Genomic DNA, 25,953 nt, shown 5'->3' with positions numbered 1-25,953 from the left:
GCTCAGGAGTGTGTCCTGGTAGTATTCAGGGCACCATATGCAGTGCTAGGTCAGAAGCATGCAAGGCAAGCATGATACCTCCTGTGCTTCCTCTTTAACCTCTTTTAAGTGAAGAGTTCTCATCTTGAAGAATCCTCTCACTTGAAGCTTGACACTTTGAAACAGTTGTGGCTGTCTCAACAATGGTCAACCTGATCTTTGTATGTCTGCATTACTTGTAGGCAGCTACCGAATTCCCCAACCACCATTGGAATGATGACTCTGAAGGCAGCTTTCAAGACTCTGTCTGGTGCACAAGATTCTGAGGCAGCCTTCTCAAAGCTGGACCAGAAAGATCTGGTACTTCCTAGTCGGATGTCCACAACATCACCAGTCCTCAAAAGCAAGAGACCAAGGAAAGATGAAAATGAAAGTGCAGCCCTTGATGAGAGCGAGGGTGGCTCTGAACTGCACGCCAAGAACAAGCGCATGACAATAAGCAGATTGGTTTTGGAGGAGGACAGCCAGAGTTCAGAGCCATGCACAGGCCTTGACTCCTCCCAAGAGAGCATCCCAGAGTCACTGCCCAAGCCCACCGTTCTCAAACACCCCCTCCCTGGGGAGAAGAATCTCAAGTATGAAGACCTCCTTTGTAGCAGTTTTGGGGCTGGTTGGTGGTCCTGGTTGGGCCTGGTGTTGATTCCATGAATGAAGCCACTTGTAGCTAAGTTATATCATCAAGACTTTCTCAGACTTCTAGCATGTGACTCAGGAGTGGGGAGTGATGGCAAAGCCCCTGCCAGTGCTCAAGTCCCACGCCTGGGCTTCCTGCCTTGGCACTGGGGTGTGAGGGAGGATGGAAGGGTTTCAAAGCCTCCTACTCATCGCTGCTTTGATTCCTAGCAAACTTCTGAAGTGCCCTGTTAAATGGTAGTCTTTTTTTAAAAGAAAACTGAATCAGGGCCACATTTTATTTTGATCCTTAAGACATGAATATTTATAGTTTTGTGCATTCTGTGACTTGGCAAATTCAGTAAATATTTACCAATTGCCCGCATTCTCCCAGGTTCTGGGGCAGTAGTTAGAAAGCTTTCATTTTGCTCTACATCAGGACCCCAACCTGGCTTCTGAGTTTTGCTACCCTTAGTGCCCTATTGTGGGTTCTTCCTCCAGCAAACTCGTCTGATTACTTTCTCTGGAACACATTGTATTTGTTACTGCTACTGTACTCTTGCTTCCTCTCATCACCCATGATTGGACTGTCATCCCTTTATCATTGCTTATCAAAATCCCATCCATTCTTCAACAGGAGGAGAAGAGGATATGCAACCTATACAATGTTAGTGGTAGATTAGCCCCATTTTATTGATTATAAAAGCACAGAAAATTTACTTCCTTGAAGTCACTACTATAAAGTGAAAAGTTGGGCATGGGGTATTTAATTCAATCAGGTTAGTCTAAATATATAATCCTGTGGTTTGTAGATCATAGACACCAAGACACCTCTTCCCCCTTCTCTGTGTGTCTTTCCTGATCTCACTGCTATAAGTGATCATCTTGCTAGTCTCCCAACCCATTGTCATCACTACACTGCTCTCTGTTGTAGTTATATGGGGACCTTTATTCTGGCATGCATGTGTAGGTGCCCTGAGGGAGTGGGGTATTTGGCAAGTGATTTATATTCAGGCACAATTCTATGCACCACTACCTATATTTGAAAGTGATTTATAGGTTGGCAAATGGGCATAGCTGATGGGGAAGCAGATGCAACTCAGCTAACTTGCTCTCATTTGATCTCTGAGCTCATTTATTCAACACAGTCCTTTGAAGTGTAGGTACTGCACTGAATGGAGACCTGGCTAGAGAGCAGTATACCGTGATCCTATAAAGGGAAGGCTCTGTGACAGTTTCTGACAAATCTACCTTTCATGGAAAGTATGAGGAAACTTGATCGATATACTAAAGCAAAGGGTGGCAAACTACAATCCCAGGGCCAAATTGGCTGACTGTTTGTTCTTATAAATAAAGTTTCATTGCAACACAGCCATATCCATCATTTTGATGTTCCAATGAGTTGAGATAGTAAGGTTTTATTAGCTTCTTTACAGAAAAATGGGATTCTGGGAGTTGCAGAAAAGAGTTAAGTTATCATCTAAAGGTGAAGCAAATATTAAGTTGGCCTTGGGAGGGGAAGGGACGAGACTGGGAAGATAAGGTAAGGTAGTGGGACATTTTGCATAAAGGCATAAGAAAAGTCTGGCAGGGTTTGGGAATGCTTTTTAGAAAGAGCATCAGTCAAGAGTGGACAGAGGGGCCAGAGTTTCTGTTTCCAAAAGGCAGCATTTTTCAAACTGGAGAACCCTTATCACAATCACCTGTGGGCTAATTTTCAAATGTATATTCCCGGTTCCAGTCTACTAAATTAGGAAAGGGTGTGCACTTCTTTGTAACTTTTTTTTTTTGGAGGGGTAGAGACGAGGGGAGGAGACAATAGCTAACAGTGCTCAGTGATCATGTGGTTCCAGGGATCAAATCCTTGGCTCTGACATGCAAAGCCTAAACTCCAGTCCTGTGAGCCACCTTCCTGACTTTATCACCTGTTTATCTAACTACGTCCCTGATAAGCCTGGTAAGACCCCACTGAGGGCTTTCTGAATGGGCATTTAAGAAGGTGGTGGTGCAGACTCCCTGGGATACACTCCCTGGGATACCTGGGGAAATGGAACAATGATACAATTAAGATTGTATCACCTAGAAGGCAGTGCCAAGTTTTACACTATAGTTTTATAATATCTAAGGCACTTGGCACAGAGTACTTATTAGATAGTAACCGAATAAAATAATTCATAGGTCTTGAGATTTAAACTTTATCAGCAAATATCACCTATTGTGTGGGTCATTTGTATTTCTATTGATTATGTTTTGTTTTCCTTGACTTTGCAATCCAAAAAAAGCACAGGAGCTGTACAAAAGCTAGTAGCCTCAGGCTGCAGTTGGCTCCCCTCAAGGCCATGATCCCTCTCCATCGTTTGGAGCTCATGAAGCTCTACCTCAGTGAAGAGCACACACACTTGCAAGTAACCTGACTTGCCCATGTTGCAAAGCCACCTAATAGTAAACTTGAAGACCAGATCTCACCCCTTCCACAGCATGAGGAGTTAGGAAGCACTAAAAGGTTTGTTCACATCAGAAATGCTGTGTGACACAGCTGGCTATGGCCAGAGGAAATGCGGACAGACAGAAGCACAGGCCAGGGCCCAGGGGTTAAAATCAGCTATCTCACCTCTGTAACGAGCACATAGATAATGGCAAATATTAAGCGACATACTACTAGTAGTAACTTATACAGTAGAAATATTTCTGAAAAGAACAACTTTTTAAAAAAACTCATCTCAAATTCTCAAAAACGAGAACAAGACCCATTCTAAAAATAAATAACTGATTAAACACTGGCTCAACCTCCTTAAATAGAAAACTCAGAGGACTCAATGATTTTTGTGGGGGGGGGGATCACAACTGGTTCTGCTCTGTGCTCAGGGATCACACCTGGCAAGGACTCAGGGAACCCTATGCTGTGGTGCCAAGGATTGAACCAGGGTCATCAGCGTGCAAGGCAAGTGCCTTAATCTTTGCACTATCTGTTCAGCCCCTCAGGAATTATTTTAATTTAATTGTCAGATTTTCTCAGGGCAGCTGTAAAACTCGTAAACAGTTAAGGTTTACTAGAAATTTGTTTTTGTTTTTTGGGTCATACCCAACAGCGTTCAGGGGTTATTTCTGGCTCTGTGCTATGTCACTCCTGGCTGGGGATACGGGATGCTGGAGATTGAACCTGGGTTTGTCCACGGTTAGCCACATGCAAGGCAAACGCCCTGACCACTTTGATATAACTCTGACCCATAGAAATTTGCTAATAGGAAAACTATCTAAAGAGAGAATTTTTCTTTTTATGTGTCTAGAGAGATAGCACAGCAGTAGGGTGTTTGCCTTGCATGCAGCCAACCCTGGAGGAACCCAGTTCGATTCCCAGCACCCATATGGTCCCCCAGCCTGCTAGGGTGATTTCTGAGTGCAGAGCCAGGAGTAACCCTTGAACACCACTGGGTGTGGCCCAACAATCAATAAATAAAGTTCAAAAAAATAAAAAGAAAATTTTCCTTTTTAAACTTAGGTTATTTGGACTGTTTTGTGTCTCAGGTTTTCTGAGTTACGTTCAGATATATAACATTTCATAAATTTTTTGCTACAATCACTGATGGTGTAATTTCTTGGCAACTTTTAAATTCCATTAATGTCTGGGCTAAGAGAGCAACAACAGAGCACTTGCCTGCATGTAAGATGGCTCAAACCTTGCCCCCATATTAAGTAATCCTATTATTTAAGTAATATTCCTCAGTTTCTTAGGGAAGGGGTAGTTACTGTGCCAGGTATTTAGGACAATTGAAGATACAAGCCTTTAGGGTTAGAGGCTTAGTGCCAAATGGCTGAATCAAGTGAAAGCAGGAGTAGACAAGCGGGATTTTTTTTTGTTGGGGGTGGGAGATTTCTCAAGTGCTCAGGTGACTGGAGGACCATCCCAGAGATTCTCATGGTAAAAACTGGACGTGCTTCTGAGGCCTGTGCTGTGGTCAGAAGCCAAACCTGCAGTGTCCTGGGGATCATTTTGGTGCTAGGATCAAACAGGTCTGCCCCTTAAAAGCACATCTAAACCCCTGAACTACTACTCCCCATACTCTCCCTTTTACCCCAATTTGGGAACAGACTTCATTGTTTAGGTAATGGAGGAGGGATGTGGTGATAACTGTTAGAGGAAGGGGCTTGTATTAGTGGACGGAAAGGAAAGAACAGTTAATAGGAATGGGCATGTAGATGGTGAGGAGTGAGGTGGCAGCTTCCAGGTTAGAAGAATGCTGAGACCTTTAAGACTCTTACCAAGGGGTCAGAGAGATAGTATAGCAGTTAAGGTGCTAAGGAGCTGCCTTGCCCAGGTTAGATCCTGAAACACAGCCGTGAATAAGCCCTGAACACGAACACGGCTGGTTGTGGCTCCAAAAATAAACAAAACTATAGCACCAACAATGAAAACAACACAGGAAAGTTTGATGGAGATAGTGATTGTACTGAATCTGAGGATGATTATAAAGCCAGTAGAACACATGGGGAGAACTTGCCAAGGCAGGAAAAACATCAGAATTGTGTGTTAGGTCACTTCCAAAGGGGTTATAGGACAGGATGGAGTCAGGACTGAACAAAAAGTGACCCGGATGAATTGGTTTCCCACCCTGCCCATTCTAATCTCCCCACAGATCACACAAAGACAAGTGGTACACATCTAATGGGGTTGAAGGAAAAGAGACCTGGGTGGAAGAAGACGAACTGTTTCAAGTTCAGGGTAAGTTAGGAGATTCTCCTTGGTCTTGCTCCTTGATACTTGCTGAAGTATAAATGCATGTTATTATCATGGCATGTTCTAAAAAACTGCGTGTTTAAACTAGAAAGTTTAATAAGTTTCTCATTTTGTTTTGGTTTTATGTCCTTGCCCAATAAAAATTGTCAGAATGCCTCATATTTTTTTTTTTGTATTTTTGTTTTTGGGCCACACCCGGCGGTGCTCAGGGATTACTCCTGGCTGTCTGCTCAGAAATAGCTCCAGGGGCCGGGCGGTGGCGCTCGAGGTAAGGTGCCTGCCTTACCTGCGCTAGCCTAGGAGACGGACCGCGGTTCGATCCCCCGGCGTCCCATATGGTCCCCCAAGCCAGGAGCGACTTCTGAGCGCATAGCCAGGAGTAACCCCTGAGCGTCACTGGGTGTGGCCCAAAAACCAAAAAAAAAAAAAAAAAAAAAAAAGAAATAGCTCCTGGCAGGCATGGGGGACCATATGGGACACCGGGATTCGAACCAACCACCTTTGGTCCTGGATCGGCTGCTTGCAAGGCAAACGCCGCTGTGCTATCTCTCCGGGCCCCAGAATGCCTCATATTTAAATTTTCTGGTTTTAATTAACTTTTAAAGTTGATGTTTTTCCTAAACCTTATTTTACACAGACAAGTGGCCACAAGGGGCCAGAGAGATAGTACAGGGGGTAAGGCTCTTGTTTTGGATGCAGTGGACTTCATTTTGATCCCTGACGTTCCCTTTGGGCTCCCTACCAGAAGTGATCCCTGCATAAAAAATAGGTAGTAATAAACCTTGAACCACCATTAGGTATGGCCCTAACACAAAACAAAAAATGGCCATAAGTAAAGATTTCCTCGACAATTTCTTTTCTTTGTTTTTTTTTTTTTTTTTTTTTGTTTTTGTTTTTGTTTTTGGGCCACACCCAGTAACGCTCAGGGGTTACTCCTGGCTATGTGCTCAGAAGTTGCTCCTGGCTTGGGGGACCATATGGGACACCGGGGGATCGAACCGCGGTCCGTCCAAGGTTAGCGCAGGCAAGGCAGGCACCTTACCTTTAGCGCCACCGCCCAGCCCCGACAATTTCTTTTCTTTTCTTTTTTTTTTTTTTTTTTTTTGGTAGTTTTTTTTGGGGGTCACACCTGGCAGTGCTCAGGGGTTTTTCCTGGCTCCGTGCTCAGAAATTGCTCCTGGCATGCACAGGGGACCATATGGGACACCAGGATTCGAACTGATGACCTTCTGCATGAAAGGTAAATGCCTTACCTCCATGCTATCTCTCCGGCCCCGACAATTTCTTTTCTTTTTTTTTTTTTTTTTTTTTTTTTTGTGGTTTTTGGGTCACACCCGGCAGTGCTCAGGGTTACTCCTGGCTCCATGCTCAGAAATTGCTCCTGGCAGGCACGGGGGACCATATGGGACGCTGGGATTCGAACCGATGACCTCTTGCATGAAAGGCAAACGCCTTACCTCCATGCTATCTCTCCAGCCCCGACAATTTCTTTTCTAAGAAACTTTCCATTATTAGGGGCTGGAGAGATCGCATGGAGGTAAGGCGTTTGCTTCCATGCAGAAGAACGGTGGTTCGAATCCTGGCATCCCATATGGTCCCCGAGCTTGCCAGGGGCGATTTCTGAGCATAAAGCCAGAACTAACCCCTGAGCATTTTTGGGTGTGACCCAAAAATCAAAAAGAAACTTTCTATAATTAATATTAAGATTGATATGAATAGTATTACTATTAACTAATTTTAGTATTTGCATTAGGCTATCCCTTAACATATTTGGCTTTGGGGTGTGGGTGTGGACTGAGTCACACCTAGCAGTATACATGCACTAGAACTTGCGTTACCAGGGATCTAAGTTGGGCTGGTATGATGGAAAGCAAGCATTAGCTGTACCATTCCTCCAGCCCTGAGCTTTTTAGTTTTCAGTGTCACATCTGCACAGTACTCTCCATCATTCAGTGTTAGGGATCAAACCCAGGGCTTCACCATGCCAACTGTGCTCCTACTTTTGGTCTTCTCAGGCTATATTCTATATTCTAACATACAGCAAAGTGCTAAACCTTAATCTTGGAAATTTTTAAGATTTTTTGAAAGACACAAAGTAAATATTCTCCCAATTCCAAAGGTCTTTCAGGGGACTAGAGAAATGGCTCAAAGGACTAAACCCAAGTTTAGTCAACCCAACCCTCCCAACAGTGAACTCTGAATACTGCTGAGTGTGACCCAAAAACAGAAACAAAAATCTCACTGAGGCTGGAGATGTAAATCCATTAGAGCATTTGCTTTGAATGTGAGACCATGGTCTGACTCCAGCACTGCTCAACACAACAAAGCCCTTCATCAACAAGAACAGTTTGAAAGAACAAGACCATATGAATATAGGGGAGGTAACAGAAAAATCACAAAAATGGCATTTCATTTTTTAAACAACAGGCTCTAAAGATCCTAGAAAACCTTCACTTTCAGATTGGTCAGCTTTAGAAATATGCTTCCACTACAGTATGAAATACTGTTATCATTTTATTTTTGTTTTGGTTTTTGGGTCACAGCCAGTGACGCTCAGGGATTATTCCTGGCAGGCTCGGGGGACCATATGGGATGTCAGGGATCAAATCTTGGTCCATCCCAGGTTGGTCGCATGCAAGGCACCCTACCACTGTGCCATCACTCTGGTCCCTATAATTTATTTTTGGTTTTGGGGTCACACCCAGAGTGCTCAGGAGGTACTCCTGATTCTGACTCGAGTGTCACTCCCAGAGATGCTGGAGGACCATGTTGTGCTGGGGATTGAACTGGCCCTGAAGCATACAAAGCATGCTTTACATCAACTCAACTGAGCTTTCTGGTCCTTCATCAATCTTTTTATTTGGAGGGGAGGTGCTCATGCCTAGTAGTGCTCTGGGATTACTCATAGCACTGCTCATTTGTGGAACCTTATGTGTGTTGAGGATAAAATCAGGGTCTGCTGTATGCAAGGTAAGAGCATGAACCCCTGGGGCCGGAAAGGTGGCGCTAGAGGTAAGGTGTTTGCCTTGCAAGTGCTAGCATAGGACGGACCGTGGCTCAATCCCCCGGCGTCCCATATGGTCCCCCCAAGCCAGGGGCGATTTCTGAGCACATAGCCAGGAGTAACTCCTGAGTGTCAAATGGGTGTGGCCCAAAAACCAAAAAAAAAAAAAAAGACTACTGGAACTCTCACTCAAACTCTCACTCACTCACTCACTCACTCAACCATTCCAACAAGTTTCATGTTCATGTTCATAAAATTTTTCCCTTTTTACAACTTTGTAAGTGGCTATCACTGGCTTAAAATGTTATTTCTTATTTTTAAACCTTCCTGGAGCTCTCTAGCCCTTTAAAAACTTACCTTTGTGGGGCCAGAGAGATAGCATGGAGGTAAGGCGTTTGCCTTTCATGCAGGAGGTCATCAGTTCGAATCCCGGCGCCCCATATGGTCCTCTGTGCCTGCCAGGAGCAATTTCTGAGTGTGGAGCCAGAAATAACCCCTGAGCACTGCCGGGTGTGACCCAAAAACCACAAAAAAAAAAAAAAAAAAAAACTTACCTTTGTAGGGCTAGAGCAATAGTACATAAGGTATGGAGTTTGCCTTACATGCAGCCAACCCAGGTTCTATGGACAGCATCCAAAGTGGTCCAAGTACAACCAAAAGTGATCCCTTAAGCTCAGAGCCAGAAATTAGCCCTGAGCACTACAGGGTCTGGTCCAAAAACAAAAATAAAAACTTAATTTTGACAGAGCTCAGGAGAACTGCATCTTCAGGCTCTACTTTGGCAAGGAAAACTGCCAAACTTTTGGGTCCAGTATTAAAGGAGTGGCTTCTGGGGCCCCAGGGCATTGCTTGAGAGGCTCAGAAAAGAACCTTAGCTCACTTGTAGAGCTCCTGAAATCTCCAGTTCTACCCCTAGAACCACCTTAAATTACAGAAACTAGGGGCTGGAGAGATAGGACAGCGGTAGGGCATTTGCCTTGCAAGCAGCTGACCCAGGACCAACGGTAGTTCAAATCCCGGCATCCCGTATAGTCCCCTGTGCCTGCCAGGAGAGATTTCTAAGCACAGAGCCAGGAGTAACCCTAAGCGCTGCCATGTGTGATTCAAAAACAAAAACAAAAACAAACAAAAAATTACAGAAACTAGTACAATGACAACAGCAAAGGAAAAAGAGAAATATAAAGTATCAACTGGCTACAGAGATACTACAGTGAATAGGGTGCTTACCTTGTACAGTTTACCCAGACTCAATCCCTGGTACCATAAATGGTCCCCTGACTGCTAGGAGTGATTTCTGTAATATAACTAGGAGTAAGCCCTGAGCATAGGGGAAGATAGCTCCACAACAAAATAACATGTTGGGAAAACCTGTTTCACTTTGTGCATGATTTCTGTGTTCTGAATTTCAGAGTGAGGAGAAAGCTTGTGCACATCTAGATCTGTCAGAATAAGAAGCAGTAATTAGTAGTAATTAAAACTCTTGAGGGGCTGGAGAGATGGCATGAGGTAGGGCATTTGCCTTGCATGCAGAAGAATGGTGGTTTGAATCCTGGCATCCCATATGGTCCCCCAAGTGCCAGGAGCGATTTCTGAGTATAGAGCTAGGAGTAATCCCTGAGCGATGCCAGGTGTGACCCAAAAACAAAAACAAAACTCTGAGACCATTCCTGGCTCCATGCTGAGATTCAGACAGACTACAGATGCAGCCTCATGTGAGGTATATGCCTTAACTTTTGCACTATTTCTAGCCCTTACAGTCAGGTTCTAAGTTTCAGAGCTTCTCAATCAATGATGAAGTTTTATTGTTGGGTCTAGGGAGATAGTTAGCAACCTAGAGTTTGGAGATGCCGTTTGATCCTCAGTACTAATGGCTACAGTATGGCTCTAGGAGCCCCCTCAAAGAAAGGACAAAAATAATTAACCTTTAAAGAAATTTAAATTCTTAAAATTTGTGAAATTGGAATCTACGTTTTCCCTTTAGGGACATTCTGTCTTTTTTAATTGTTTGTAAAGAAAAAGGTAAACTCTGAAATTAATCTACTTTTATTTTCCAGCAATACCAAGTGAAGAGAGTTCAACCAGTGTAACAAAGAAACAGGTAATTTGAAATTCCTTTCTGATTGTGTTGGCAAAGAGGTAAAAGTCAGTGGCTATATCTCACACTGTACATGGTTGAAAAAAAGTAATTTTTAACTTTTCAGATACCCAAATTAAAGTTACTCTCTGGAAGAAAAGTCTAGAACAGAAGTGCAATCCATTTTATGGATCACAAACAATCCATGCCTTTGAATTTTAAATATATGTGATAACTGAAGATGAAATGACAGGCCACTGAAAAATCATTAAATATCTACATTAATTGTATTAATGTTGTAAAATATATAACCTTTTGGATTTTAGCTTATCCTTATAGGATTCTTGACTTTCTATACACTGTAAGAAAAATGAGTAATTTGAGAGGTACGTTGTGATAAGTCTTTTTGGTTTTCTTTACAGAAGTGGACTATAGAAGAAAGTGAGTGGGTCAAGGCTGGAGTGCAGAAATACGGGGAAGGAAACTGGGCTGCCATTTCTAAAAGTTATCCATTTGTTAACCGAACAGCTGTGATGATTAAGGATCGTTGGCGGACCATGAAAAGACTTGGCATGAACTGAAACCAGCTTTCGCTTCCACAAAATTCACAGGAGCATGTTCCTAATAATAGCCCCTGGTAGTCTTACTTTTTCAGAAGCTGGGCTGAGATGAAGTTTTCAGCTTTCTCCTCCAATGTGGAGAAAAGTTCCAGTTTCACTTCACCGTTGGAGATCATGGATTTGAGAAAATAGCCAAGTCTACCACATGTCCTTGGCATAGATGACAGGCACATAGCTTGTAGAGTGCCAGAATATCTTTAGTATTTCCCTTCTTTAGTGGTTTGCTTGAATCCCCAGTAATTAGTAGAACCTTCTCCTAGGAAATGGTGGAATCTGTTAGGAGCCACTCATGGTTCCCTGATCAATTAAAACCAGCAACATGAGTATTAATTTGGAATGAATATATTCCAGGTAAAGTCTTGGTCCTTCTGATGCAAATGCTAAGGAACTTTGTCACAAGCCCAGGGTGGTAAGAGACCGGTCCTGTGGACTGACTCCCTTAACACTCGGTTTAGCTAGTTGGAACATCAGTATTGGGATTTGACTGCCTTGGCATTTGCTCTTATTTCCTGGGTTACGTAGGTGGGTTTAACCTCCAGTTTTCATGTGGTTGAACCAGTGAGGATTTTTTTTCTTTTCTTTTTCTTTTTTCTTTTGATAAAATGGTGATTGTAGATAAGCTTAGCCCTGGTCCCATCCTCTTTTCCCAGTTCCTTTCTTTATGCTGGACTTCTAAAGCTTAAAAAAAAATTCCTCATGAATATAAATGCCTAATTTTATTCTTTGTGATATGGTCACTTCCGCCTGATTCCCTCTCTGATTGTGCTGTGTTAGTGTCTTGAACTGGAACCTGACATTCCCTTCTTTTGTACTGTGTTGTGCTTATCGTCTTTCTGACATGCTTAAAGATGGTCTTTTTTAAAAAAAAATTTCTCATTAGTGTTTTATGTAATTTTTTTAAAAATGGGAGTTATTGTCCAAAACTTGTAGCATTCTTCATTAAAGTCTTGCTCCTCTCAAATATAAGTAGCTGTTTGATTGCAGCAAAGCAAATGTTTGAAAAGATGGAGCACTGCCAGATGTGGCCCAAAAACTACAGGATAAAGGTGTGTGTGGGAAGGAGATTTATATCATCCAAAGTTAATATTGGATGTTATAACTCATTGAAGCCAGGGGTGGGGTCTATTTCTGCATATAACATACTTCCGGGGGGAATTTCCTCTTTGAATGAAATGATTTAAAAAAGTAAGCTAGGGGCTCGAGAGGTGGCACTAGAGGTACGGTGTCTGCCTTGCAAGCGCTAGCCAAGGAAGGACTGCAGTTTGATCCCCCAGTATCCAATATGGTCCCCCAAGCCAGGGGCGATTTCTGAGTGCTTAGCCAGGAGTAACCCCTGAGCATCAAATGGGTGTGGCCCCTCCCCCCAAAAAAAGTAAACTAACATTGGGGCCGGAGTGGTGGCACAGCGGTAGGGCATTTGACTTGCATGCTGCTGACCCAGGATGGACCACAATTCGATTCCCCCAGTGTCTCACATGGTCCCCCAAGCCAGGAGAGATTTCTGAGTGCATACTTCTACCACCCCAGTTTGCATGCAAAACGGGTGGGTGCAGGGCTCAAGTGGCTTGAGATGCCTTAGGTGAGGAGTCTAAATTTGCCCCTAACCTGGGTGGCCCCTGGAATGTTTTTGCACCTCATTATATTGATAAACACTTTTTTAAGTTGCAAGTAAAATGTGTTTAAACTTAAAAATAAATTTAAGCATCTATTCTATGATTACAAAGTGGAAAGCATATAAATCATTACTTCCTGATAATTACTTTTTTTTTTTTATCAATTAACCCCAAATAAAACTTCTAAGAAAGTGAGGACAGTTTCCTTTGGATGCAGCCAAGAATCAACTAGTAGAGTGTAATGTCTTATTAGGATTAGGTTGGGATTGGGCTCCAGAAAACCTTTCCCCCCAAATCAGAAGTAGATCCTCTTTAAGTACAAGGGCAACACTCTGATGGGCTTAGGGAATCAAAATATCCTACAGGCTGGGCCTATGTAGCAAGTGGTAGAACAAGTGTGCAGCATGTTTGAGGCTTCAGTGCTTCATGACCTCCAAGTAACACTGATTTTCCCCCTCAAATACAATAAATATATTAAGTCTATTAAACATTTTGATATCACTATTTTTTTTATTTTTTATTTTTGTTTGTTTTTGGGCCACACCCGGTGATGCTCAGGGGTTACTCCTGGCTGTCTGCTCAGAAATAGCTCCTGGCAGGCACGGGGGACCATATGGGACACCGGGATTTAAACCAACCACCTTAGGTCCTAGATTGGCTGCTTGCAAGGCAAACACCGCTGTGCTATCTCTCCGGGCCCTGATATCACTATTTTTAATACTGAAATGTGTACAAGCATAAAACTATACCTATAAGGCAGAGGCGGGATGCAGCAGAGCAGTCACTGCTTGTGCCACCACATGCTGAGAAACAACCCCCATCCCCACTTGCAGTTTACAAGCAATTGTTCCTCTGAATTGCTGTGAAGTCACTGGCCTTTTGTCTAACTGATCACAACTGTGATGTCTGGTCTTTTTTTGGGCCACACCTGGTGACGCTCAGGGGTTATTCCTGGCTAAGCGCTCAGAAGTCACTCCTGGCTTGGGGGACCATATAGGACATTGGGGGGATCGAACCGCAGTCCATCCTAGGCTTGCGCTGGCAAGGCAGACACCTTACCTCTAGCTTGTATTGGAGACTTGGAGTTATGCTGAAGCAATATTTGGCTGAAAGGTAATATTTTGGGGGAGGGACCCTTTCTGCAGTACTCAGGGCCTAATCTAACACTCTTTACCCAGGGGTGCCAGGGATCATTAGGGTTACATCAGGTGCTTGATGAAGGCCATGTGGTGCCCGGGTCAGAACTCATTTTTGCAAGGCTTTTGCACTTGTCCTTTGAGCTATCTCCCTGAAATTGATGTTTTTCAAGGGAATGGGACCACATCTGCAGTTCTCAGGGGCTGCTACTAACAGTGTCTGGGGGGTCTTACTGCAAGAAATTGACATTTGCAAAGCAAGTACCTTAACCTCTCTACTATTCTGCCCCTGATATTTCATTGCTTTTAATATTTGTTTTTTTTTGGGGGGGGGCACACCTGGCAGCGCTCAGGGGTTGTTACTCCTGGCTCTATGCTCAGAAATTGCACCTGGCAGGTTCAGGGGACCATATGGGATGCCGGGATTTGAACCAATGACCTTCTGCATGCAAGACAAATGCCTTACCTCCATGCTATCTCTTCGGCCCAATTGTTTTTAATCTTATGGCTAAAATAAAGAGTGTTCGGACTGGAGAGATGGCATGGAGGTAAGGCGTTTGCCTTTCATGCAGGTCATTGGTTCGAATCCCGGCATCCTATATGGCCCCCTGAGCCTGCCAAGGGTGATTTCTGAGTATAGAGCCAGGAGTAACCCCTGAACACTGTCGGGTGTGACCCAAAAGCCAAAAACGAAACGAAACAAAAAAGAGCGTCAGAATATAGAATGAGTGGCCGAAGCAATAGCACAGCAGGAGAGCACTTGCCTTGCACGAGTGCCACTGGTTAAAAACCAAAACCTGGGCCCGGAGAGATAGCACAGTGGCGTTTGCCTTGTAAGCAGCCAATCCAGGACCAAAGGTGGTTGGTTTGAATCCCGGTGTCCCATATGGTCCCTCGTGCCTGCCAGGAGCTATTTCTGAGCAGACAGCCAGGAGTAACCCCTGAGCACCGCCGGGTGTGGCCCCCCCAAAAAAGGCAAAACAAACAAACAAAAAAAAAAACAAAACCTAGGGGCTGGAGAGATAGCACAGGGGCATTTGCGCCTTGCAAGCAGCCGATCCAGGACCTAAGGTGGTTGGTTCGAATCTCGGCATCCCATATGGTCCCCTGTGCCTGCCAGGAGTTATTTCTGAGCAGATAGCCAGGAGTGACCCCTGAGCACTACCTTGTGTGGCCCAAAAACCAAAAGACAAAAGAAAGAAAAAAAAAAAAAACACAAAACCTAGCCAACCAAAAAAACAAAATTCAGGCCCACAGAAACTCTGACCTAGTGGACCAAGAAGGTGAGGCCAAGCTAGAGATAATATAGAGAGGGGTTAAGGCACTCATCCTGCATGCAATTGATCTGTTTGATCTTTAGAAACCAAAGTTCTACAAGTACCACCAGTTCCTGAGCACAATGCTGGGGATGGCAAAACAGAATAACTTAATATGAGTCTTCTCTGACAGCAGTCTTTGTTGCTGTGAGCCACTGGAATCTCTGAATATCCATTTCCCCATTATTTTAATTTTTTTTGGTTTTGGGGTCACACCCGCCAGCACTCAGGGGTTCCTCCTGGCTTACACTCAGAAATCGCACCTGGCAGGCTCGGGGGACCATATAAGATGCCAGGATTTGAACCATCGTCCTTCTGCATGCAAGGCAAATGCCTTACCTCCATGCTATCTCTCTGGCCCTCATTTCCCATGTTGTAATGGCACCTCTCCTTAGTGTTGTTATAAAAATAAAGTAAGATGCAAATATATCCCTTAGCTCAGTGCTGGTTACAAATATAAAGTAAGTGGATGTGTAGTGAACCCTTCTGTAGTGCTGAAGAGCTCATGATTAAAGGTATGGTGGAGTCCAACTGATAGTACAGTAGGTAGAGTTCTTGCCACTTAATTTTAAAAAGATTAAGGGAATTAGATGGCTCAGTGACTTCAAGTATATATCAAGCAAATATAAATCCTTGAGTTCAAATACCAATACCACCTAAATGCATTGAGGTGATCCCTCAATGAGAAGAGTCCAGGGGTTTAAAAGCACTTGGGGCAAATGTGAAACTGAAGGGTCAGAGTGATAGCACAGTGGTAGGATATTTGCCTTGCACTCAGCTGACCTTGCACCTAGCTGACCTAGGTTCAATCTTCTGGCGTCCCATATAGTCCCCCTTGCCAGGAGCAATTTCTGAGCGCATAGCAGGAGTAAACCTTGAGTGTCACAGGGTGTGGCCGCAAACAAAAAAACTAAAAATTGAAGGCTGGAGCAATAGCACAGCAGTAAGGTGTATGCCTTGCACACGACCAACACAGGACAGAGGGTGGTTTGAATCCTGGCATTCTATATAGTCCCCTGTGCCTGCCAGGGGCAATTTCTGAGCACTGCTGGGTGTGAATCAAAACCCAAACCCCCCCAAAAAAATTGAAACTGAGCTAATTATTAATCCCTGGTGCTGCTACCCAATGTAGTGAAACAACTGACACATCTGGACAGCCCCATTGGTTAGGATCTCTGGCAAAGGGAAAAAGGTTGATGGTTTGAGTAACACTGAATGGGGTTTTAAATAATATATTTTATCAGGAGGTAATCAAAGGATTAATAGTGGAGAGGTATAACCACTAACTTGCTCACTCTTCAGACTTTTTTTTTTGGTTTTTGGGCCACACCCAGCAGTGCTCAAGGGTTATTCCTGGCTGTCTGCTCAGAAATAGCTCCTGGCAGGCACAGGGGGACCATATGGGACACCGGGATTCGAACCAACCACCGTAGATCCTGGATCGGCTGCTTGCAAGGCAAGCACCACTGTGCTATCTCTCCGGGCCCTTCATAGACTTTTTGTACTCCACCATGCTGTGTCCAGGGGCTACAACTAAACAGTGTTTGGGGGACCATAAGTAGTGCAAAAAATTGACATTTCCAAAGCAAGTACTTTAACCCTTGTACAATCCTGCCCCTGATGTTTCTTTTTTTTTTAATCTTATGGCTAAAATAAGGCAACTAGTAAAGCACGCTGTTCATGTGTTTTAGGAACAAAAAGGTGTATCTCCCAGCAATTTGACTTGAACAAGAAACGCTCCCCTGCCATTGCCATATATTTGTATGCTGTTGACAAAGTTATCCCTCAATGATTTTTCCGCTTGTTTTGTTTTGGGGCTACTTCCTGTTCAGTGTCCAGGTGTTGGGGTCTGTACCTGGGGCAACTGCATGCAAAATAACTGCTCCAGTCCCAGTGTCTTATCCCCAAGAAGCAAGAACTGAAAAGGAAGAGTCCAAAGAAGTTAAAATACCTTCTGAGGTAGTGGATTCTATCAAGCAACTGAGAAGTAATAGGTTTGGAAGCCACTGCATGAAGTGGAAATAAAGATTCTTCCAGCCAGCCCAATCCAAGAGGGTCATGCCTGTTACTGGCCTGTCTCTATATGGTCCATGCCAATTGTTCTGGCCTGTCTCTGTATGGTCAGCCCAAAGTTGACCTGTGTAGTTAATGATTACCTTTGGTGGCAGCTGTTTCCACTAAGCCACAATTGTTCACCTGCCGAAGAGTCTTGAGAAAGCAGCATGTTCTCTCTGCTCCTTGGAGCCATATTGGTGGTTCTGAACTCAGTGCTGTTTGCTAGGAGCCAGGAGATGGAGCCCCTTAGTGGCTCAGGTGACCAGCCATTCTTCAGTGGAGCCGATCGATATGACTTTGCCATCATGATCTCTCCAGGAGGCACAGAATGCTTTTGGCAATTTGCCCATCAAACTGGATACTTCTATTTCAGTTATGAGGTGGGTATGTGGCCATATTGAGGTATTGGTTGTTTATTTCCTTTTGTATAGTGGGTCAGATACTGAATGTAAGGCTCTGATTGTCTGTATTATGCTGAGATTCCCCCCCCAATTAATAAAATACTTGCAGTTAGATGGAAACTCAAATGTCACAAATCAGTGAAGCATATGGTTTGTCTTTCCAAATCGGGGCTGTTGAAAAGGTGTTCACAGTCCAGCGGCCACTTAGGGATGTGTCTCAGGAGTATAGCTATTCTTTAAGTATGAGGCACTCTGTTTGATCCTCACCCTTCTCATTCACCACCCATCGCTTCCCAAAAAAGGTGCCATAGGACAAATACAGTACCCTCTTAGTGATCATCACTTTTACTTGGGCTGGAGATGAGAGGGGAAGAAATACATATAGTAAAACAATATGGTTATGGTACAGCTGAATAACATGTCTTTTTTTTTTTTTAATAACATGTCATGACCGGAGACAGACCCAGAAGTTTCAAAGATGCTTCTACTAGTATGTTATTCAGTAGTGGTATTCATTAACTTGGCATTTTAGGGGCACATCTAGTAAAATGATGAATTATTGGTTCAAGATTTAGTCAAGGGGCTGAAGCAATTACACAGCGGTAGGGCATTAATTAGCCTTGCAAGTTGCCAACCCAGGAAGGACCCGGGTTCAATTTCCAACATCCCATATGGTCCCCCGAGCCTGCCAGGGGCGATTTCTGAGCGCAGAGCCAGGAGTAATCTCTGAGAACCACCGGATGTGGCCCAAAAACCAAATTAAGTAAAAATAAAAAAAAAAAGGATTTAGTCAAAGTTCTGTATTTTGCTTTCTTTGGTTTTGGAGCCATATCATCTGAGCTCAGGGAATACTCTAGGCTCTGCTCAGGGATCACTCCTGGTGGTGTTCAGGAAACCATATGGGTACCTGGGAACAAGTCTTTAAAACCCTGTGTATCTCTACGATCCCTAGGAAATCTGTTTTTTAGAATATGTTAGCAATAAACAATTAGTCAAAGGGCCGAGATAGCATGCGTTTGCCTCGCATGCAGGATGGTGGTTCGAATCCCGGCATCCCATAAGGTCTCCCAAGCCTGCCAGGAGTGACTGCTGAACATAGAGCTAGGAGTAACCCCTGAGCACTGCCGGGTGTGACCTAAAAACAAACAAACAAAAAAAAACAGTAATTAGTTATAGCTCAGAGGTAGAACACTGGCCTTTACATATGTGAGGCCCTGGGATTCCAAGAAAGAATTAAGACTGTTCATTTCCTTTGTTCTTATATCTTTAAAACCTGTTAATTATTTTAGTTTAAACAGCAGTAGCCTATATGATCTGACTCCATTTCACTTTTTTTGTTTGTTTTTTGGGTCACACCCCGTGGCACTCCTGGCTTTGTACTCAGAAATCACTCCTGGCAGGCACGGGGGAGGACCATATGGGATGCCGGGATTTGAACCACCGTCCGTCCGTCTTGGATCGGCTGCATGCAAGGCAAAAAGCCCACCACTAAGTTATCTCTCCAGCCCCAATTCACTTATTTTAAATTAACTTATCAGAGCTTTTTATCTCTACATTTATATTGAAACAGTAGCAGCTCATTTTAGACTGAGCTCATCTAGACTCAGCTAGAAGAAGCAGTTATGGAAGGACTTATTCATTTGCTGTCAAGCATCAAATAAGCCAGGGCGGTCAATATAAAGCCAAGTAAACAGGCAGAACCTATACACTAACCAGCTCATGCTCATTGCAGTCTTCTGTTTGAATTTTTTTTTTTTTTTTTTTTTTGGTTTTTGGGCCACACCAGGCGATGCTCAGAGGTTACTCCTGGCTGTCTGCTCAGAAATAGCTCCTGGCAGGCACGGGGGACCATATGGGACACCGGGATTCGAACCAACCACCTTTGGTCCTGGATCGGCTGCTTGCAAGGCAAATGCCGCTGTGCTATCTCTCCGGGCCCCATTGCAGTCTTCTGAATGGAGATGATTAGAGCATTATTTCTACAAGGCAAAGTGCTTGGCTGTGTTGCTCTTTCCTACCTCAATACCATCCTGGTCTTAATTTGAATTCGAAGGGGTATTGGGGATCCCTACCAGAAGCACAAATATGGGATGGCATATTGATGTAGCAGCGGCTTTTCTTCCCCTTTAACATGTCTTGGCAGGTACAGAGAACGCTGGGAATGTCACATGACCGGCATGTTACTGCCACCGCACATACTCCAAAGGGTTTCATCATAGACACCTCTCAGAATGTTCGGGGCCAGATTAACTTTTCCACCCAAGAGTCAGGTGTGTTTTCATCATTCAAATATTGGAATGTTTCTTAGAAATTGGGAGAAATAATGATAAAGAACAAAAACTAGATGCAAAAGTCTTGTTATTCCTTCAGAGGGTTAATAAAAATAATTAAGCCATTATTTCCTATTTGTAGTTCAGGTTATTAAGCAGCAGCCCAAAGCTAGCTTGGGGGCAGTCTCCAGATGACTAATTCTTAAAACTCAGAATCCAGAATTTCACACACACCCCACACCCACATCCAGTGGTATTCAGGGATTACTCCCGGTAGTGTTGAGGGAACCATGAGAGTCCAAGAATCAAACCCAGGCTGGCTACATACAAGGCAAAAGCCCTACTCACTGGATTAGTGCTTCAGCCCCAATGGGATCCAGACATTTTATCTCCTCCTCTCCAAATAGTCAGATTATTGGCTCAGGACCAAGTCAGAAACCCACCTACCATATATAATTCTGATGAATGAATTTATTATTGGGGGCCTTTTTCCCAGTCAAAGATACTCAAGCTAGTTTCCAAAAGGCATACAAAAGCAAATGCATGGCTATGTGAAAATAGACACACCTACAAACAATTCCTCAGAAAATTCCAAGCCCAGAGTGCTGGTCAGCCTCAGCATCCCTTTCTCTTGGCAGGTGTAAGGAAAGGTGATTTGTCCACAACTGCGGGAAAACAGACGGTTTTGCAGTAAAATATTTGGCACCCTTTGATATTGATCTTCTGAGGCCCAGCTACATGGTGACAGTGCCTCCATTTTGACATATACTGTATTTTTCGTACAATAAGACGCACCCCCCCCAGATGCGTTTTATGGAGCGCATGTCACCTGGAGCTAAAGCCTGAGTGCAGGGGAGGAGGGCATCTAAAAACTATGTGTGTCTTATGGTCAGGTGCGTCTATAGAACAAAAAATACAGTATGTCATAACTTGCTTTCTTTTTATTTTTTATTTATTTATTTTTGGTTTTTGGGTCACACCTGGCAGTGCTCAGGGGTTACTCCTGGCAGGCTCAGGGGACTCAAATCACCGAACTTCTGCATGCAAGGTAAACGCCTTACCTCCATACTATCTCTCCGGCCCCCGATGTCATAACTGTCTAATTCTACCACCAGTGCTGCCAGACCACCTACCTCCATGCCCATGACCCCAGCTAACAATCCCCAGCAAAGCAGTTCTATCCCAAACCACCAATCCATGTACAGATCATTTTGGTGGAAGTTCTTCCAGCACTACACCTTAATTCACTCACTAAACCAACCTATACCCGTTCCTCCTTGTTTCAAGTGTGTCTCAAGTCCTTATAGCCCACCTTTTAAGAAAAGTAAATCTGGGGCCGGAGAGATAGCACAGCAGTAGGGCATTTGCCTTGCATGTGGCCAACCCAGGACTGATGGTGGTTCAATCCCCAGCATCCTATATGGTCCCCCAAGCCTGTCAGGAGCAATTTCTGAGCACAGAGCCAGAAGTAACCCCTGCACACCACTAGGTGTGACCCAAACTTCCCTGCCCCTCAAAAAATAAAGAGAAGGAAATCCATGTTTTTAATTTCAACCAAGTTTGTGAAGCATCAGTTCCTCAGGATATATGGGGATTATAGGGTAGAAAATAGGAAGAAAATATTTTCTACACTGCACAGGATGAAGTTACTAATATTTGGCAAAGAACAGAAATTAGTGAAATAAGCTAATTATTTGTGCTTCACAAAGTAAACACTAGATTTTTGTAAATAAAAACAAGGTCCCATAGTGGTACTTTTTTGGGGGGAAGTGGAGGGGAGGGGTGTTTGGGCCATACCCAAGCTGTGCTCAGATGTCCCTCCCAGCAGTGCCCAGAGTACCATGCAGAGCAGGTGACTTAATCCAAATTTCCTGCATGCAAAGCATATGCTTAGACTATTATTATCTCTATGGCCCTATAGTAGCCGTATTTAACAGAATATTTCCAGGGATACAATGAGAAGTGGGCTGGTTTTTGTTTCTGAGTCACATTCAGTAGTTCTCAGGGGCTACTCCTAAGAATGCTTGTGGGACCCTGCAGTGCCAGAGACTGAAAAACATGCATTACATCCCTCGGAGTATCCATTCTGGCCCTGGAAACGTTTAACTACTGGTCTTTGACAGTCTTCAGAAATTTTCTGCTAGCTCACAGAAAGCTACTGACACTTAACATATGGTATGCCTGGGAAATTTATTTATTTATTTATTTATTTTGGTCTTGAGGCCACACCTGGTGACACTCAGGGGTTACTCCTGGCTATGCGCTCAGAAATCGCTCCTAACTTGGGGGACCATATAGAATGCTGGGGGATCGAACCTTGGTCCGTCCTAGGTCAGTGCGTGCAAGGCAAATGCCCTACAGCTTGCACCACGGCTCTAGCCCCTTGTTTTATAATATTAAGTTTAAAAGTGGGGGCTAGCTGTGGCTGGAGCGATAGCACCCCAGGTAGGATGTTTGCCTTGTACGTGGCTGACCCAGGTACGATCTGGGTTCAATCCCCGGCATCCCATATGATCCCCCAAGCCAGGAGCAATTTCTGAGTGCATAGCTAGGAGTAATCTCTGAGTGGAGTCACCGGGTGTGGCCCAAAAACCAAAAAATAAATAAAGTGGGGACTAGAGATAGTATAGGGGGTAGGGCTGTATTGTATGCAACCTTATTTGTTGCTAATCTGGGTTCATTCTCCACCAAATGATTCCCAAAGCCCAGCCATGAGTATCTCTGAGTATGGCTGCCAAAACAAAGCAAAATAGCAGCCTGGGGTCAGAGAGCTTGCATACGGATTAAGACAGTAATGTCTCCCAAGCAGCTGCTCCAGTTCTGAGGCCCCTAAGAATCAATGATGTGGCATAACTGCCAGTTAATCTGTACACCAGTGAGGGTCTGAGTGGCATTGCATCCTTACTCCTTTAATTGACTTTCAAGGCCAGTCTGCCAAGAATCACTGGGGCAGGGGATGTCTAACCCTACTAAACACCCATAGAAGACAATCCCCAGCCCAAACAATACAAAAAAACAAAAACAAAAACAAAAACCAAGGGCCGGAGAGATAGCATAGTAGTAGAACATTTGCCTTGCACTTGCACGCTGCCGATCCAGGACAGACAATGGTTCAGATCCTAGCATTCCATATGAGCCCCCCTGCCTGCCAGGAGCGATTCCTGAGCACAGAGCCAAGAGTAACCCCTGAGTGCCACTGGGTGTGACCCACCAAAAGAAAACAAACAAGAACCCCCAAACTGGGGCCGGAGAGATGGCATGGAGGTAAGGTGTTTACCTTTCATGCAGAAGGTCATCGGTTCGAATCCCGGCGTCCCATATGGTCCCCCGTGCCTGCCAGGAGCAGTTTCTGAGCACAGAGCCAGGAAAAACCCCTGAGCACTGCCGGGTGTAACCCCCCAAAAAAAACCACACACACACACAAAAAAAAGAACCCCCAAACTGGCCAGAGAACTGGAGAGGAAGTATATAGATTTTGTATATCAGAGGCCTAGGTTTCAGTCCAGGCATGTAAAACTTGGAACACCATAGGGAGTGATCAGGAGCAGGCCCTCAACACTGGGTGTGACCCCCAAAGCAAAATATTGCATACTTAAAAAATATCTACATATTCAAATAGGAAGATGGAGAGTGCGTCCAGTCCTGAGTGTGGGCCCTTGTACAGGAGCTCAGGGTTTCGTCCTGCTCTATCTGGTCCCCTAAGTACTATAGACAAAGCCTACACCCACTCCCAGAGACCAAGGAAACATTCCTGCAATGTGGAGACTCCAAGATCAAGCACTACAGAAACCCAAATATCAGCCATAGCCTTGGTGACCCCTAAGGATTGATGGGTGTAACCCTGGTAGCCCCCTAAATGCTGCTTCTAAGTCTCCCCACTCACTCTCCCCCCAAAATACTCCACTTTAGGTATGTGGATGTGACTTATTAGCAGAGACCTTGCATGTGGAAGGCACAGGTTTGATCCCCAATAAAACATGGTCCCCAGATCATTGCATGGAGCAACCCTCCAACTTCCCAGCACTATGAACAGTCCCTAAAACAAAAAGACTATATATAGGAGCCGGAGCGGTGACGCTAGAGGTAAGGTGTCTGCCTTGCAAGTGCTAGCCTCGGACAGACCGAGTTTTGGTCCCCCAACATCCCATATGCTCCCCCAAGCCAGGAGCGATTTCTGAGCGCATAGCCACGAGTAACTCCTGAGTCACCAGGTGTGGTCAAAAAAAAAAAAAAAAAGAAAGAAAGAAAGAAAGAAAGATTATATTTCTTCTGCCTTGGTAGTCCACAATATATTTCTATTTTCACCTATGTATTATAAACCATTGTAAAGAGGCTCCAAACCATTTATCTAAGAAGGTAGAGTGTGAACAAAGAATGGGTGACCAAGATTTGGTGATGTTCTCGGGATTTCTACAGGTTTCTATCAGCTTTGTTTAAGTAATGAGCAAAACCATTTTGGTTCTGTGCAAGTGTATCTCAACTTTGGAGTATTCTATGATGATCCTCTGGTGGACCACAAACAGAAGGAAAGAAAACGGCTGAATGATACTCTGGATGCAATTGAGGTAATTATTTTGTTATATAAACTATGAAAAGGGATTCTAAATTGGAGGAAAGATGGGCCAGAGCTAAAGTATTATAAGTCATTTGTCTTGCATGTGGCTGACCCAGGTTTGGCACCACATATGTTGCTTTAAGCCATATCAGAAGTGATATGTATATATTTCAGTGTGGAGTAAATCCTACTGCTGCCTGGTGATAGCTCCAGAGGCTGGAGCACAAGCCCATTGAGTCCCCTCCTGCAATGCATAACCCCCAACCCAGCACCATTGAATGTGGCCTGATGGTGGCCACACAGTACCACTGGGCCTGTACAGCACAAAGCACATCGCTGGGCCTGTGGCCCCAACCATTCTGTTCCTTGTCATATCACAGACAAGGAGACTTCAGAGGGAAAAAATGTGCTGAAGACTAGATATACACTGGAGAACCATCTCTACTGTTTTCATTATAAAAATGGGTTGGTTTATTTTTGTTTTATTTTCGGGCCACACCTGTTTGATGCACGGGGTTACTCCTGGCTAAGTGCTCAGAAATCGCCCTTGGCTTGGGGGGGACCATATGGGACGCCGGGGGATAGAACTGGGGTCCTTCCTTGGCTAGCACTTGCAAGGCAGACACCTTACCTCTAGCGCCACCTCGCCGGCTCCGGGTTGGCTTATTTTTTGTCATTTTTTCAACATCAGAAAAACTAGTATTATGAACTATCATAACTAACTTATGTATTTTTAAATCATAGATAATCCACTTACAGACAATGCTGCTCAGCAGCCCGCCGAATTTCAACAGGGCAATAGTTGGCTTGGGGAGGGCCACTTTCTTTCTGTGTCCCACAGGAGAGTACACAAAAAGTACAGATGAATATTTTCCACATGTGGAGATACTACAACTTTGCCCGGATGAGGAAAATGGCTGACTTGTTCCTTCTCCAATCAAACTATAATTATGTGAACTGGTGGTCTACTGCCCAGAGCCTTGCTATTGTTCTTTCGGGAATCCTACAACTGTATTTCTTAAAACGTCTCTTCAATAACCCAACAACTACAGACACAAAGAAGCCCAGATGCTAAGACAACTACAACGTTCTGGCTCTTTTCTTTTGAGGCAAAACCTTTGCTAAAATTTTGGTCAAATCATCTTTGCCAAGTTCAAGTTTGTTTCCCTTGCAACTTTTAGTCTATTCAAGTTTTAGTCCCTCTATAAAAAGCAATAAATAAGAATTATGCAAGTTTTGGTGTTGACTGTTTGTTTAGAGGCCAGGGAGTTGGCTCAAAGGGCTGGAATAAACTATGCTGGAGTCTAGAGATGGAGGACTAGAATGGCATAACCACCTGAACACTGCCAAGTGCAATGACTCCTAAGAACCAATGTGTGGGGGAACAAAAACAAAAACTCTTACCTAATCATCCAGCAGTCCCTTAACCTTCATCAAGTCAATTTAGAATTGAACCCGTCCCCCACGAGCAACAGCTTAAAGCACAAGCTCTGCCTGTTCAATGCAGGCACCACCAGTCCCCA

The 25,953-nt window shown here is 44.1% G+C and overlaps 2 protein-coding genes across 2 annotated transcripts in view; both read left to right on the top strand.

The window, feature by feature from the left end:
• Positions 1 to 12,050, top strand: part of TERF2 (telomeric repeat binding factor 2) — a 33,492-nt gene extending 21,442 nt beyond the window's left edge. The window contains exons 7-10 of the mRNA XM_049787428.1: positions 222 to 614; positions 5,286 to 5,371; positions 10,445 to 10,488; positions 10,887 to 12,050. Coding sequence (XP_049643385.1) covers positions 222 to 614; positions 5,286 to 5,371; positions 10,445 to 10,488; positions 10,887 to 11,045 — 682 coding nt within the window. The 3' untranslated portion in view covers positions 11,046 to 12,050. The remainder of the gene's footprint in view (positions 1 to 221; positions 615 to 5,285; positions 5,372 to 10,444; positions 10,489 to 10,886) is intronic.
• Positions 12,051 to 17,371: 5,321 nt separating this feature from the next.
• On the top strand, positions 17,372 to 25,505 carry TMED6 (transmembrane p24 trafficking protein 6). The gene is made up of 4 exons (XM_049786460.1): positions 17,372 to 17,584; positions 19,749 to 19,875; positions 24,292 to 24,440; positions 25,272 to 25,505. Exons 1-4 carry the CDS (start codon positions 17,372 to 17,374, stop codon positions 25,503 to 25,505), a joined length of 723 nt encoding a protein of 240 aa, XP_049642417.1.
• Positions 25,506 to 25,953: the final 448 nt, after the last annotated feature.

This window comes from Suncus etruscus, chromosome 14 (genome assembly GCF_024139225.1).
Source record: "Suncus etruscus isolate mSunEtr1 chromosome 14, mSunEtr1.pri.cur, whole genome shotgun sequence".
NCBI lineage: Eukaryota > Metazoa > Chordata > Mammalia > Eulipotyphla > Soricidae > Suncus > Suncus etruscus.
Note: the sequence above shows the minus strand (reverse complement) of the source record. Positions and strands in the feature narration are given on the sequence as shown.